Raw genomic sequence first — 16,777 nt, forward strand, 5'->3', positions numbered from 1 at the left:
GCAGGCAGTGTACTGATGTGGGACTTCCCCAGTGGCTCCAGGGTTAAAGAATCCACCTGCAATGCAAGAGATGCAGGTTCGATCCCTGGGTTGGAAGATCCCCTGGAGGAGGGCATGGCAACCCACCCCACTACTCTTGCCTGGAGAATCCCATGGACAAAGGAGCCTGGTGAGCTACAGTCCATGGGATCACACAGAGTCTGAAGCTACTGAGCGTGCACATACAGATGAGAAGTGCAGGGCACAACACTGGGAGGTTTTTTGGTTTTGTTTTGTTAAGTTTGGTGTTTTTGTTTTTTGTTTTTGATGCGGACAATTTTTAAAGTCTTTATTGAATTTGTTACAATATTGCTTCTGTTTCATGTTTGGGTTTTTAGGTTGTGTAGCATGTGGGATCTTAGCTCCCTGATCAGGAATTGATTGCATTGGAAGTCGAAGTCTTAACCACTGGATCGCCAAGGAAGTCCCCACATTGAGGGACTTGGAGAAGACCCCTACCTGATCTTAGAGAATTTAGATGGATTCCTGGAGAGGTAATCCTCAAGATGAGTCTTTTAAAATGAGTAAAAGTCATGAAGGTGGAAGAAGGGTAGGAGGCATTTCAGGCATGGGGGCTGCAGGAGCAAAGACATAAGTAGGGAAAGCACAGGAACCAGGAGGAAAATGGACTTGACTTCACACTTGTCTGGTTTCAAAGCCTGAGGCCATCCGTCTATGCAGGGAATCTCAGAAATCTGGCTCTACACCAGCAAGCTTCAGAGCTTATACAAGGTGTTCATCCAAATTCATTTACTAGGCGGACAATAAGTAGGTATTTTGCAGGTAAATATCAATACTATATATGTAGATAGAAATATATAGTTATTTTCATATGTCTTCTATAGAAATTAGTTTTAAAGAAATAAAAATTCCCAATATGCCAAACTGCCACAGACTAATACAGAAATGTATCACCAGGTTAACTTTCTTCTTCATAGAACTGAGATAAGTCTGATATTCTTTTCCATAATTTTAATCGTGGAACTTACTGGGAAACAGGATGATGTAATGCTGCTCTAGTCTTTTTAAAAAAAGAAATGATATGTAATATCTGCCAGGTCAACACTCCATGCATACCAAGCATATTCTGAATGAACACCAGCATAGCACATACCAATAAAATGACAGAGAATAATGCTAATAAAATGTATTTCCTGAGTATTTTTATGTGCAAGGCCCCATGCTAGGCAGTATCTCTCATGTAATGATTAATGGTCCAGTGAGACAATATTATTGTCCTTATTTTGCAGGTGAGTAATTCACTGGGAGCTTAAAACAGATTTCATAAAGGGATTTTAGGAGGAGGAAGAATATGGAACAGAAGGTCAGGACCTGTCAAAGACAAATTTACCTTCTCTAAATGCTTGTTTCAGTTGGCCATGTACTCAATGACCTGTTTGAAACACTTTGGGAAATGAATATATACTTTATCTTAAAAAAAAAAAACTTCAATTTGATTCTTACATTACTTAGATTATTTGAGTGCAACACTCAAAATATCTCTCAATACTGGTTTTTTTGTATACTTTATAGTCTGCTAAATTTAAAAACATAAAGCATTCTTCATGAATCTTTAAACATTTCAGTTAATATTCACACTCTGACTGACAGTGTACAATTAAACAAACTGATTCAACAAAATCCACAATTTATGGGAGTTTATATGGTTTGCTTTACTTTCTTGACAAAAATTATGACTCTCCAAAAATTGGATTATTGACTTCAAGAACCAAGTTGAAAATCAGGCTGGAACTTCCATTGCACTGATCTCTTAAGATGGCAATATTATCATTACAAAAAAATCAGTTCCAACAAGTTCCTTGCTAATACATTTTTATTTTTATCTCTTCTTGAATGGAAACTTATTTGAATATTTCTCTTTGAGAAGGGAGTGGAATATGACACTTTTTTGGATGGACATTGCCTGGACTAGGAAAGTAGTGTTATATTGTGTTGTTACAACTGCTTTCTTTATGTTTACCGTAATATCGTATGTCAAGTTCAAGTTCTTCTCGTGCATGCAAGCAAAAGCTATGCCTACTGTGAATTCATTAGAAGACTATCTGGGAGTCATGAAATCCATGAGAGAATGGAGAACTCAGTTTGGAAATGAATACTTGAGTATCTCTGGAATCTGGGAGGCATGGATTCCAACAACACCAAGAGCAGTCAGGTCACAGTCTCACCATATGAATAGAATGGAAACCCACATTTTTTTGTTTGTTTTCTGCTAATGATTCTGCTAAAAATAATTGTCTTTTTCCCTTCTTTTAAGGTTCGGTTTCTAGAGAAAGACCTTCTGAAATTTTTAGTGTAAGTTTTCTACCCATCTGTTTAGTTAAGGGGAAAGGCAGAAGGCCACTCTCTTCTTTGCAGTTCCAACAAATTATATCTAGTCGGGATGAGAAATTTCCCAAAGCTAATTGAATTCCAGTTGAGAAGCAGATTCTGGACAACCAAAAGCCTAAAGTACCTCTGCATGGAGGAATGGAAACTAGAATAAAGCTGCCAATAGGGAAAGACAAGGTGAGCCTTTCTTCTTGTTTGCTGAAAGGATGGGTTACTGGTTGTTGTTTTTTTAATTAAGAATATTAAAAACAGAGGCTACAAAGAGAAATAGGCTATAGGGGATTTAGTACTAAGTCTAGTGCTGAGTCTAGTGCTGCTACTGCTAAGTCACTTCGGTTGTGTCCGACTCTGTGACCCCATAGACGGCAGCCCACCAGGATCCCCCGTCCCTGGGATTCTCCAGGCAAGAACACTGGAGTGGGTTGCCATTTCCTTCTCCAATGCATGAAAGCGAAAAGGGAAAGGGAAGTCACTCAGTCATGTCTGACTCTTCACAGTCCCGTGGACTGCAGCCTCCCAGGCTCGTCTGTCCATGGGATTTTCCAGGCAAGAGTATTGGAGTGGGATGCCATCGCCTTCTCTGAGTACTAAGTCTAAAAGGTAGAATTATGTGAATCATAAACTTGTCCCAGGAGAAATGTGGTCTCAATAGTCATTTAAAATAGATGGAAGACAAGGATGACTTATATCAACATTGTCAATGCTTAGTTGCTTAATTGCTTAGTCATGACCAACTCTTCATGACCCACTGGACTATAGCATGTTGCTCTAAAAATTCTGACTAATGAAGTATAGCAAAGACTGTAGATAAGAATAACTATTAGAAAAGAGATAAAGTTTAGCATTTTTTGAGGATAATAGGACTGTATAATGAAAATCCAAGCAAGTCAACTGAAAAACTAGAATAAATTTTACTATACACAAGAAATAATAATTATGTAGAAAATACAATGACTTTAAAAAGACATATTCATAACAGGCAAGACACACACACACAAAAGTATAAAACATCTAAGAATGTGTGGGAGCAAATGAAGAAAACCACAGAAACTTGCTATAAGGTATAGTCAGTCAGTCAGTTCAGTCCCTTAGTTGTGTCCGACTCTGTGACCCCATGAACGGCAGCATGCCAGGCCTCCCTGTCCATCACCAACTCCCAGAGTCCACCCAAACCCATGTCTATTGAGTCGATGATGCCATCCAACCATCTCATCCTCTGTCGTCCGCCTCTCCTCCTGCCTTCAGTCTTTCCCAGCATCAGGGTCTTTTCCAATGAGTCAGCTCTTTGCATCAGGTGGCCAAAGTATTGGAGTTTCAGCTTCAGCATCAATCCTTCCAATGAACACCCAGGACTGATCTCCTTTAGGATGAACTGGTATAGAAAACTGTCTAAATGCTTTTGTCCCCTTTTTAAAATTTAACAAAAATAGTTTCACAAGTAGAAAAGTCAAGACAGTTTCTGAAACCAGGAGTGATTAGGGGCAACTTTCTTACCATATACTAAATGAAAAAGGTTTTAAAACTGCTTTTAATATCTACGAGAAGAAAATCTAGTCACATCAAGGAAACTAAAGATACAGTCCTGAAAGAGATTGTAATAGATAGAAGGGTTTGTGAACAGAAATGTATATACAGGAACATGCATTTTTTAGTTTTATTTAAAATTAACTGCCTCACCCTAACTTACCCATGAGCATAAGTCACAATTATGAAACAAATAAATTCAAATCTGTGGTGCTGCTTAACAAGATACAAATTACATGAAGTCTAGATTAGAAACAGTTCAAATGCAAATTGATATTTATGATTAAGAATGCTTGCCCACTTCTATTAGGGGATCTTACTTGAAACCACTATTTCTCCTTATTTTTCTTTTCTGTATGCCATCGTAATAGACCTGGGATATACTGTGTCCAATTATAGCTCTTCTTTACCACATGTTTAGCTGCTCTGATGAATAACTGCTTCTCTTTCAGTGTAGCTTGGCACCCAACAAGTGAATTTGCTTTATTTCCTACAGCATGTATTTTGAGTCCTATCACAGCAGGCATGACCTTGAAATATGACTAAATCCTCCCCGGCATTTTTGTGAGCTTCAGTAACAGGTGCTGTGTGCTTAGTTGCTCAGTTATGTGTCCAACTATTTGCAACCCCATGGTCTTTAGCCCTCCAGGCTCCTCTTTCCATGGGTAAGAATACTGGAGTGGGTTGCCATGTCTTCCTCCAGGGGATCTTCCCAACCCAGGGATCGAACCAAGGTCTCCTGCATTGCAGGCAGATTCTTTACCATCTGAGCCACTAGGGAAGACCAGGTAACAGGCATTTAATTTAAGCTGTTCAAAAAAAAAAAAAAAAAGAAAAGAAATCAAAATGAACTAAGTGGTCAACAATGGGAAAATGGTTAAAAAAACTTTTTGTGCATCCATACAATTTAACATTTTGCAGTCATTACAAAATGATGCTTTTAAGAACTTTGAATGATATGGTTCTTAAGTGAGCTATGAATGATGTTTTGATTTTTATTTTGTTTCTATATATTATTTTAATTTTCCTCTATTTTCCAAATTTCCTACAAGCATGAAAATCAGAAAAACATTAAAAAAATGTAAACATCAACAGATTTAAAAATCAAAATATGTATTAATAATCAGTAATAAATAGCAAATTATGTGTAAGCAATAGTAATATTTAATGTATACTTTGAGTTGACATTAAAAAAAAGGCATATATATCCAAGCAAATGAATGACAAAGTCCTTCTAATTGCCATCTCCAAACGTAGCCTCTTACTTTCCACCACTGAACAACTGAGTAAGGTACCACTGACAGTTTCATGGCAGTTCATGTAAGGGTAGGAAGTGTTCTTTAAAATTTTAAGTTCTTAATTTCTGGTCTTGTAAAGCTTCAATATACGTAATACGAATGGCAAATAAAAAGCAAGATGTAAGCATCATATCTCACTGTACAATCTTTGAACCAAATATTTCATAAAAGTCCCTGCAGTTGGCACATGTGGTTGATATTATTCATGTTCATAAATATAATCATCAACTATTCTGTAAAACACTCAAAATCAGTCCTGAATATTCATTGGAATGACTGATGCTGAAGCTGAAACTCTGATAATTTGGCCATCTGATGTGAAGAACTGACTCAGTGGAAAAGACCCTGATGCTGGGAAAGATTGAAGGCAGGAGGAGAAGGGGACAATAGAGGATGAGATAGTTGGATGGCATCACAGCCTTGATGGACATGAGTTTGAGTAAGCTCTAGGAGTTGGTGATGGACAGGGAAGCCTGGAGTGCTGCAGTCCAAGGGTCACAAAGAGTTGGACATAACTGAGTGACTGAGCTGACTGACTGAAAGCATAATAAGTCTATGGATTTATTCTGAAAATAATTTACTCCTAGATGAATCTTTTTGGAAAATTTTACCAACTAGAATTATCTTTAGTGCTTTTCTGAACCAGGGGTAGAAAAATGCATAAACCATTGGATTAAAAGTAGAATTCAAGTAGCCAAACCAAATCAATGCATCGTTCAAAGTGGGTGGGATAGTATAGTCCAGGAAAGGGTCCATGACCATGCAGACAAAGAAAGGACACCAGCATGTTAAGAAAACTCCCATCACAATCCCTAAAGTCTTTGCAGCTTTCCTTTCTCTGCTTCGTGAAATTCCATTTCTCTCTTCCAACCCAATTTGAACCTTCTGCTTTGCATCATGAATTGATCTTGCCTGGCCTTTTGCTATGAAATATATTCTACAATAGATGCAGAGCATAATAGAGCCAGGTATATAGAAAGAAGTCATAAAGGCCAGAACCCCAGATGTTTTGCTGAAGAAGACAGAGCAACTCCCTATGCAGTGACTGTGTTTATAATACATCTCTTCAGCTCCTTTGACGTTTAGCTCCAGAAATATCATCCCAAATGCAAAAAGAGCAGGAATACTCCAACTAATGAAGATCATCAGAGAAATAACCAAGATGTTGATCTTGGTTTTGTATCTCAGTGGGTCACACACAGCATAGTAGCGGTCAATGGAAATGAAGGATAAGTGAAAAATGGATGCTGAACTCAGCATAATGTCAGTGCTGGTGTGAATTTTACAGAAGACTTCTCCAAAAGACCAGCAGTGCTCAATGGATCTCACCATGCTATAAGGCATGACCAGGCACCCCAGAAGAAAGTCCACAGTAGCCATGGACTGAATGAGCCAATTATTTAGGGTATGCAGTTGCTTGAAGTGTGATATCGAAATAATAACTAGCAGATTGCCAACCATTGTGGTCAGAATTATGAGCACCATTAAACTGTACAGGGAAGCCCGGATGTCATTTGACCAGCTGCTTTTCACACAGGACATATTAATTTTATTGTGGCAAAAGGACATCATTTCTAAGGACAATGCACTGGTTGTTATCTTTTCCTTCGTGCTTTGAGGAGTCTCTCTTCGAAATCCATGATCAGGTTAGAGTTCCTTCTCTTACTTCCATATATATATCCCAGAAACCTATGGGGGGGAAAAAGGAAAGTATCAACAATTTGATTCTTCTCACTTTTAATGCATTTACCTGTTACTTCTTGCTGAAAAATAATTATTTTGGAAAGAGTTTTTATTTCCAAGTTCAGTTCAGTAAGTTCAGTTCCTAAAAGTGTTTTTAACATCTACTTCATGTTAGTCACTGTGTTAGAAATGTAAAGCTGAATTATTAGTTTGAAATATATGATTCTGTAATTCTGTAATAGCTAAATTGTGGGGAACCTGCAATATATTTTGCAGTATATGTTTAATGTATATTATGTGTATACTTGTACATTATAAAGATAAAAAGAGGAGGAGAGAGAGTTCAGAGGAACAAAGTAAATTCTGGTTATCAGTGAATAAGCTGTCATTATATTGGGAAGATGCTAGGAAATAGCAAGAAGTCTTAGAATTCCAGGAATCTATTCTCCTTTTCATCTCTTCTCACTCCCTCTGGGCTGACAGTTTAGATCAAGACCACATAAGAATCTAAATTTATCCAAAACTGGAATTGGAAGAATAAAATCACTTTGCCAACAAAGGTCCATCTAGTCAAGGCTATGGTTTTTCTAGTGGTCATGTATGGATGTGAGAGTTGGACTGTGAAGAAAGCTGAGCGCCGAAGAATTGATGCTTTTGAACTGTGGTGTTGGAGAAGACTCTTGAGAGTCCCTTGGACTGCAAGGAGATCCAACCAGTCCATTCTAAAGGAGATCAGTCCTGGGTGTTCATTGGAAGGACTGATGTTGAAGCTGAAACTCCAATAATTTGGCCACCTGATGCAAAGAGCTGACTCATTGGAAAAGACCCTGATGCTGGGAAAGATTGAAGGCAGGAGGAGAAGGGGACGATAGAGGATGAGATGGTTGGATGGCATCATCGACTCAATGGACATGGGTTTGGGTGGACTCTGGAAGTTGGTGATGGACAGGGAGGCCTGACATGCTGCAGTTCATGGGGTCGCAAAGAGTCGGATATGACTGAGCAACTGAACTGAACTGAAAACAGATATTTTAATAAACTTGAAACATCTCTCCCCCTAGTCTGTTTCTGCCTTTTATTCCCAGGAGGAAACATCTCAAATGCATCTGTAAGATTTATTTTAGTAGACGTCCAGGCCCACTTTATGACAGAACAAACAGCAGACTAAATATACTTACATTATTTGAACTGTATAATGTTTGAATTATAATTGAAACTTCACTAAACAAATGATGGATTTTTTTTTTACTACAAAATTTATGTGCTGTCAACTAAACTAAAATTTAAAGTTTTTTTCTCAATATTGCCCCCTTTTCCCTCTTTCTTTTACTTTTGTTGTTGATATATTAAAGGAATCAAACAATGTTTAGAATGTTTCCTAATAATTTCTACCAATTAAGAAAATATCCCTGCCTAGTATCACATTGAGCAGCTTCACTCAGCAGGAACTAGGGTCCAAATATAAGTGAGGGAAGGTGGGGAAAAAAAAAACAACTGATTGCTCAGTTTTAGAAGATATATTCATGGATGATGAAAGAGTCATCTGACAACTTTGTATGCTTTGTTCTTCATTCCCAGATAAAAACCAAATGGCTTCCTCCTCATAATGATACATCTTGTTTTCAGAGAAAGAAAGCCTGAAGCATTGTATTTGAGAAAGTATTGATAATATCAATGACACTTCAGAACAATAATCTGTCTGGTCAACTTTAGAACTTTATGCATAATTTTTGTGCAAGTATTTTTAAATGTTATAATTTATTTTTTAAATGCTGCTGCTGCTAAGTCACTTCAGTCGTGTCTGACTCTGCGCAACCCCATAGACAGCAGTCCACTAGGCTCCCATCCCTGGGATTTTCTAGCTAAGAGTACTGGGGTGTATTTTTTAAATAGATTTATTTAAATAAATGTATTTTAAAAAATAAATCTATTTTTAAATAGATTTATTTAAATAATGTATTTAAATAAATGCAGATGATATTATGAGTTGAACACTTATCTAAGAACATGACATACTAGTGGTTTTCTTTTCTTCCAGCTTTAAGAATTTAGCTAGCTAGAAATGATTACTCTCTGTATTTACAAATTACCAAGTTGAACATACTATAACAATACAGGAAGTTAATAAATCTCTATGATATCTAGCTAGGCTCCCCAGGTGGCGCTAGTGGTAAAGAAAGTGCCTGCCAATTCAGGAGACATAAGAAACTCCAGCTGGATCCCTGGGTCAGGAAGATCCCCTGTAGGAGGGCATGGCAACACACTCCAGTATTCTTGCCTGGAGAATTCCAGGGACAGAGGAGCGTGGTGGGCTACAGTCCATGGGGTTGTAAAGAGTCAGACACTACTGAAGCGACTTAACATGCATGCTCTGATACCTAGTTAAGTTAACAGTTCTGTTCAAATGATCTAATTACCTAATGTTTGAAACTGACACTTGATTTTAAAATATATTGTTAGGCATTATAGTTTGAAGTATATCTGTCTAGCAAGACAGGACTTCACTGGTAGAGTGTCCCCAACTTCCCAATAAAAGGCCATCAATGCTAATTTCACCATGCCATTTGTCCCTGGTTCCTTCAACTACCCATTTCTAATGGCTCAGACTTTCAATCCCATACTAGTCTGTACAATTACAGAACTTATCTCCTGTATGTGAACCTATCTCTTAATCTACTCATCCACTACCCACTCACAAACACTTCCATGTATTCCCTCTGGAGCTCATGATCATCACCCTATTTCCTTAGGCTCTTTCTAAAAAACTTCCCTCTCTTTGTTCTAACTGAAACTTTCTTTCCTCTGAGGATATCTCTTTCCCTACAGCCTTATCAAAGGTAATTGTTTCCTCCCCTGCATCCTTGGTTATCTTTTCTTTTATAAGACTTGGAAGAAAAGCATGTCCTCTTGGACTCATTGACACTGCAAATCATTATCCCTCCTTCCTTCCTATCTTCCATCCCTTGCAAACTTTGAAGCTCTGTGTTCAGACTATACCTCCTTTTGCTGCAGACTTCAGACTTCAAGTCACTTTTCTATTTCTTGAAGATGTTAGCTCCAGGCCTACTCTCACTTTCTCCAAAGCTACTCCTGCTAAAATTCTTCATAATTTTCTCGTCCACATAAATGATTCAGTAATGGACTTTCAGCTCCTTACTCTTCTGTCTTCCAACAAGCATGTCCTCCACATGTTTGCTCTGCATGGCTATCTCACTTTCTTATTTAACTAAAGGCACCAGATATGTACTTACATTCACATTAATATGATGCAGAGTTTAACTTTGCATTAGACATAATTTGGTCTCTTCCTATAAATCCAAAATCTCAAATTAACTTAAAAATCTCTTAGTTTTGATGACCTAAATCTGATGCACTATTATATTCTGTGTAACATAGCAGAGACGCTCTCAGTTATAGTGTGTTTACCTTATCATAATATAGCTGAAGATGATTTTCTCTCTTATTTATCAGTCTATGCTGATGTCTCCACAAACAGATGGATTTTGCCATGCTTCCTGTTACTTAAAGATGGAAACAATTTGCTTGCAGGGATGTCCCATCTGGACATTCCATGCTGCTTCTGCTTAGTCACTTCAGTCATGTCTGACTCTTTGTGACCCAATGGACTGTAGCCCACCAGGCTCCTCTGTCCATGGAATTCTCCAGGCAAGAATACTGGGGTGGATGGCCATCCCCTTCTCCAGGGAATCTTCTTGACTCAGGGATTGAATCCAGGTCTCTTGCATTGCAGGTGGATTCTTTACCATCTGAGTCACTAGGGATGAGTCATAATTTAAATATTTGGAAATCCTGTCCACAACTAAAAACTGAATCACTGACCTTGTGAATCAAGCAGAGGAATATTACATACACTAAGCTTAAATACAAACAGAAAGGCAGTCATTCTTTTTCAAGATAATACAATTGAATGCCTTCTTCCTGTCAGGCACTATGCGCTGAGGCAAGAGTGGTGAACAGACAGTGAAATTCCCTGCTCTTCTGGAACTTACATTCCAGTTGAAGCATCAGTCAGTTCAGTCAGTTCAGTCACTCAGTCGTGTCTGACTCTTTGCGACCCCGTAAACCGCAGCATGCCAGGCCTCCCTGTCCATCACCAACTCCTGGAGTTTACCCAAACTCATGTGCATCGAGGTGGTGATCCCATCCAGCCATCTCATCCCCTGTTGTCCCCTTCTCCTCCTGCCCCAAATCCCTCTGATATCAGCGTCTTTTGCACTGGAGTCAACCCTTCGCATGAGGTGGCCAAAGTACTGGAGTTTCAGCTTCAACATCAGTCCTTCCAATTAACACCCAGGACTGATCTCCTTTAGAATGGACTGGTTGGGTCTCCTTGCAGTCCAAGGGACTCTCAAGAGTCTTCTCCAACACCACAGTTCAAAAGCATCAATTCTTCGGCGCTCAGCCTTCTTCACAGTACAACTCTCACAACCATACATGACCACTGGAAAAACCACAGTCTTGACTAGATGGACCTTTGTTGGCAAAGTAATGTCTCTGCTTTTGAATATGCTGTCTAGGTTGGTCATAACTTTCCTTCCAAGGAGTAAGCGTCTTTTAATTTCATGGCTGCAGTCACTATCTGCAGTGATTTTGGAGCCCCCCAAAATAAAGTCTGACACTGTTTCCACTGTTTCCCCATCTATTTCCCATGAAGTGATGGGACCAGATGCCATGATCTTCATTTTCTGAATGTTGAGCTTTAAGCCACCTTTTTCACTCTCCTCTTTGACTTTCATCAAGAGGCTTTTTAGTTCCTCTTCACTTTCTGCCATAAGGGTGGTACCATCTGCATATATGAGGTTATTGATATTTCTTCCAGCAATCTCGATTCTAGTTTGTGCTTCTTCCAACCCAGAATTTCTCATGATGTACTCTGAATAGAAGTTAAATAAGCAGGGTGACAATATACAGCCTTGATGTACTCCTTTTCCTATTTGGAATCAGTCTGTTGTTCCATGTCCAGTTCTAACTGTTGCTTCCTGACCTGCATATAAGTTTCTCAAGAGGCAGGTCAAACGGTCTGGTATTCCTATCTCTTTCAGAATTTTCCACAGTTTATTGTGATCCACACAGTCAAACACTTTAGCATAGTCAATAAAGCAGAAATAGATATTTTTCTGGAACTCTTGCTTTTTGATGACCCAGTAGATTTTGGCAATTTCATCTCTGATTCCTCTGCTTTTTCAAAAACCAGTTTGAACATATGAAAGTTCATGGTTAACATGTTGCTGAAGCTTGGCTTGGAGAATTTTGAGCATTACTTTATTAGCATGTGAGATGAGTGCAATTGTGTGGTAGTTTGAGCATTCTTTGGCATTGCCTTTCTTTGGGATTGGAATGAAAACTGACCTTTTCTAGTCCTGTGGCCACTGCTGAGTTCTCCAAATTTGCTGGCATATTGAGTGCAGCACTTTCACAGCATCATCTTTCAGGATTTGAAACAGCTCAACTGGAATTTCCTCACCTCCACTAGCTTTGTTCGTATTGATGCTTTCTAAGGCCCACTTGACTTCACATTCTAGGATGTCTGGCTCTAGGTGAGTGATCACCCCATCATGATTATCTGGGTCATTAAGATCTTTTTTGTACAGTTCTTCCGTGTATTCTTGCCACCTCTTCTTAATATCTTCTGCTTCTGTTAGGTCCATACCATTTCTGTCCTTTAGAGCCCATCTTTGCATGAAATGTTACCAATCTCTAATTTTCTTGAAGAGATCTCTAGTCTTTCCCATTCTGTTGTTTTCCTCTATTGCTTTGCATTGATCTCTGAGGAAGGTTTTCTTATCTCTCCTTGCTATTCTTTGGAACTTCTGCATTCAGAAGCTTATATCTTTCCTTTCCTCCTTTGCTTTTTGCTTCTCTTCTTTCCACAGCTATTTGTAAGGCCTCCTCAGACAGCCGTTTTGCGTTTTTGCATTTCTTTTCCATGGGGATGGTATTAATCCCCGTCTCCTGTACAATGTCACAAACCTCCGTCCATAGTTCATCAGGCACTCTGTCTATCAGATCTAGTCCCTTAAATCTATTTGCCACTTCCATTTCGTAATCGTAAGGGATTTGATTTAGAAGGGTAGTGGTAGGCAGTGCTAAAATTTGGGCTTTCCTGTTGGCTCAGTTGGTAAAGAATCTACCTGCAGTGCAGGAAATTTGGGTTCAATATCTGGGTCAGGAAGATCTTCTAAAGAAGGGAAATTCCATGAACAGACTTGCCTGGCACTCTCCAGTCCACGGGGTCACAAGAGTCAGACACAACTTTAGCAACCAAACCACCATCACCAAGAATAAATGCAAACATAGTGAATAATATTATCTAAATAAAGATTTAGTTTATGTCAAAAAAAATTATGACAATATGACACAATACAATGCTTTCTAAAAAAATTTTTAAATAAAAAAAAGTAAATTTCAAGAAAACACTGAATATTGAAATTTAAATTTTCAGCTATTTCAATAATTTCTAGTTGTAATCAGACTTAGTGAGTAGCTGGCAAGACACTTCATGCCTGGATCCTAAGATGCAAAATTAATGATTTAATTTTGGAAAATTTCTCCAGCTGCATGTTTTAAATTTTAAAATTCCAAATTGCTTTACCCAGCAAATGTTCAGTGTGATAGCTTTCATAACAGCAACAAAAGTAAAAAGTAAAATTGTCTAAACTTATATTAGACACATAAACCTCAGTAGATACGTGTTCAAAAAGATGTCACATTGGAGGAGTTGACTCTTTTTATAATAAGAAATAGAGAGATGTCCATGAGATCTTGTCAAGTAAAGAAAAACATGCAGAGTGTTTTAAAGTAGCATGCACTTGAACACACACATATGCATAAAAGCATGAAGAATGGGTGAGGAATAATAGCTCCAACTGCTCAAAGATGGTAAGTTTGAAATTCAATAAATAAAGAAATAACACAAAGGGAAAAAATATGAAATTTAACATTAATTTTTCCTAGGTGAAATAATGGACTAGTTTTTCTTTCTTCTCTATAATTTTTACATTTTCCAAGTTTCCTACTATGAAAATGCTTCATATTCATTTTCTGAAAAAGTATTTAAAAGAATTAAGTAGGTTGTGAATTGTTTCAAATGAAACTTTAAATGAAACTTTCAAAAAGCTATTGATAAATGATTATTAAAAATTATATTATTTGTGCTTCATGTGTTTGTATAATTCTTCACCTGAGTAAAGAATTTATTATGAAAAATCACACTTTTGCTAAATTTCTTAACTGACCCATATGCTGTTTTTGTTCTGTTATACAAAATTTGGAATCAAAATTAGAAATGGACTTGATAATAATGTTATTCACAAATATGTTTGCAGCTCTGTAATTTATCTAGTGTTTTTAAAAATAATGGAAGCATTTTTGAAAAATATTTATTTTAAAAGAGAGAAAGAGATAAAGGACAGGATTTCCAAATATTTAAGTCATAACTCATGGGGTATCGAGGTGGAACATCCCTGGAAGCAAATTGTTTCCAATTTAAGTAACAGGAAACATGGCAAAATTCATTTGTTTGCTTACGCATCAGCATAGACCAATAGATAAGACAGAAAACAATCTCCACAATATTATGATAAAGTAAATACCCTATACCTGAGAGCATCTCTGCTATCTTACACAAAAGATAATAGTACATCAGATTTAGGTCATCAAAACCAGGAGATTCTTAAGTTAATGTATCTAATACATGGCACATATAAACACACACAGAGGCACACATATTGAAGCACAACATAATTCAGAAATGCACCAGCATTTCCCCACCAAACAGTATTTGCCACAAATAAGATTTTAGTTCTGCAGTTTCATGTATAGTAACAATAAAATACAATTTAATTTGTAAACTTGAAAATCTTTCATGAATATTCCATTATTACATTAAAAGTAGCCAAACACAACATGGAATTTCCTTCATTGTACAAGGAAAGAACACTTTTAAAAAATCCTTTTTCTAATTTTCTAGCCACCCACAGGTGAATTTTTAATCAAGGTGAAATATTTTGAAAAGCTCATATAAAGTAAGCTATTTAAAATATATGTAACTATTTTAATTCTCTCCTACTAAAATGACAGTAGAGAATCTTCCCATCAAATAACCCTAAATCTTAATAATATTTGTAAGTACCAAACCATTGATAACTCTTACTCCCTTGAGCATTCTCCCTATAAAAGATCACCCGGGCCTCCCGGCTAATCTCTGTGGTTTGCAAGGCTGTTCATTGTGTTCAGACCTACCTTCTCAGGAAAGGGTCACAGAGCAAGTGGATAAGCAGAAACACTACCTTTGAGAGGAAGCCATCCTCACTCGTGTCCTGTACACCTGCTGCTGGCTTGAGCCAATGCTGATCAATGATAGACTGCAGTTAATGCAGACAGAATGACGCAAATATTAACATCTGGAAAAGATAAGCTGATAATAAATCTTTCTGAAACAGGTAACAGTATACTATCGAGAAAAATAAGTGAGAGGTGTGTTTATTCTAAATGAGCACCAGGAAGCTAGCAGTGAGCAAATTAAATAGAGAAGGTAAATATCACTGTTACTTTAAAAATTATCTCAAGCATAAGCCACCAGGAACCACAGTCATGGGTGTTAACAGCATATAAATGAAAACAAATGTCCATTAAGACTACCTTAATTGTTGACTGATTTGAAAGAAAAATACTCCTGTATTAGGCATCTGTACAAAGGAGATAAATAGCACTAAAAAGCAAAAACAAAACTCCTCACTTTCAAAATAGATGACTTGTATTTGATCAAGGGCTGTTTTTAAAGATTAGACTGTTTTTAAACCTAATAACATAACTAGAAAATAATTTGATTTTTAAATCATGGTAGGAAAAATGCATTTTAGCTCATGACTCAATACATATATAAGTATGCATTCATAACAGAAGCAATGCTGTCATTAAAAATACCCTTACCTCATTCAATTCACTCCAATATTCTATTTCACTTTTTTAGCTGAGGGGTTTGTACCTCAATAATGTTACTAATCACAATTTTAAGAAAACCGCTTTAGAGTTGATACATATTTAGCCCACCAATTTTTAAATTCCTATATATAGAACTTCCAAAATGACCTTCTTTCAAAACAAGGAGCCAGTGCCTTCAACATGGCAAAATAAATGGGTGAACAAGTATAGTTTCTCATCTATTTCTATCAATCTGTCATTCTGCCATAGGAAATCATAAAATCATTATGACAGCTTGATTACTGGTTTCAATTCTCATTCTTCTAGCATCTCCACCTTTGTCTTTGCTTCACTGGGAATGGAAGGCCCCACTTCCTTGTCCTTTGAACTTGAACTTTGCCATTTAGCTTGTTTTGGTCAAAAGAATGTAAACAGAAATAAAAGGGTGCCAGTTCCAAGCCTAGTCGTTAAGGGGACTCACCTGTTTATTAATGTCCTCTGTGTCATCCCCATAAGAAGAATATACCCCAGCAAAGTCCACTTGTCCAAGGAGGTTGAGGGGCATGTAGAGCAAACTGGGACATGTAGCTACCCAGCATTTGCAGAACCATCCTTGCTGACCCTACTGATTCATGCACTTAAGTGGCTATTATATTAAGCTACTGAGTTTGGTGTTTTTTTTTGTTTGTTTGTTTGTTTTTTAACACAGCATTTTCATAGGAACAACTAACTGAGTTAAGCTGTATTTCTGAAAGAAGCTACTGAGATCTATTACCCATTCTCTTCCTTGGAGAAACACTGACACCAGAGAAGTGGTGACACCGCACGATGAGCCACCTGTGATCTAAACAGCCATTAACAAAAGCTGCAACCATACAAAGAAAGAAAGTGTAAAATGAAAATTACCCTTCATTAAATGAAGATGACCTTTTACTAAGTAA

At 37.4% G+C, this 16,777-nt stretch overlaps 1 protein-coding gene across 2 annotated transcripts; it reads right to left on the reverse strand.

Annotated features, from left to right (window-relative positions):
• Positions 1–3,280: 3,280 nt before the first annotated feature.
• Positions 3,281–15,338, reverse strand: TAAR1 (trace amine associated receptor 1). 2 transcript variants are annotated; one of them, XM_042253489.2, is made up of 2 exons: positions 15,203–15,338; positions 3,281–6,899 (listed from the first exon to the last, which is right to left on the reverse strand). In XM_042253489.2, exon 2 carries the CDS (start codon positions 6,780–6,782, stop codon positions 5,772–5,774), a length of 1,011 nt encoding a protein of 336 aa, XP_042109423.1. In that variant the 5' UTR covers positions 6,783–6,899; positions 15,203–15,338; the 3' UTR covers positions 3,281–5,771. The 2 variants fall into 2 exon arrangements, with proteins under 2 accessions (XP_042109423.1, XP_027828522.1); XM_027972721.3 differs by having other exon boundaries at positions 15,156–15,338.
• Positions 15,339–16,777: the final 1,439 nt, after the last annotated feature.

Source organism: Ovis aries, chromosome 8, assembly GCF_016772045.2.
Source record: "Ovis aries strain OAR_USU_Benz2616 breed Rambouillet chromosome 8, ARS-UI_Ramb_v3.0, whole genome shotgun sequence".
NCBI classification, from domain to species: Eukaryota; Metazoa; Chordata; class Mammalia; order Artiodactyla; family Bovidae; genus Ovis; species Ovis aries.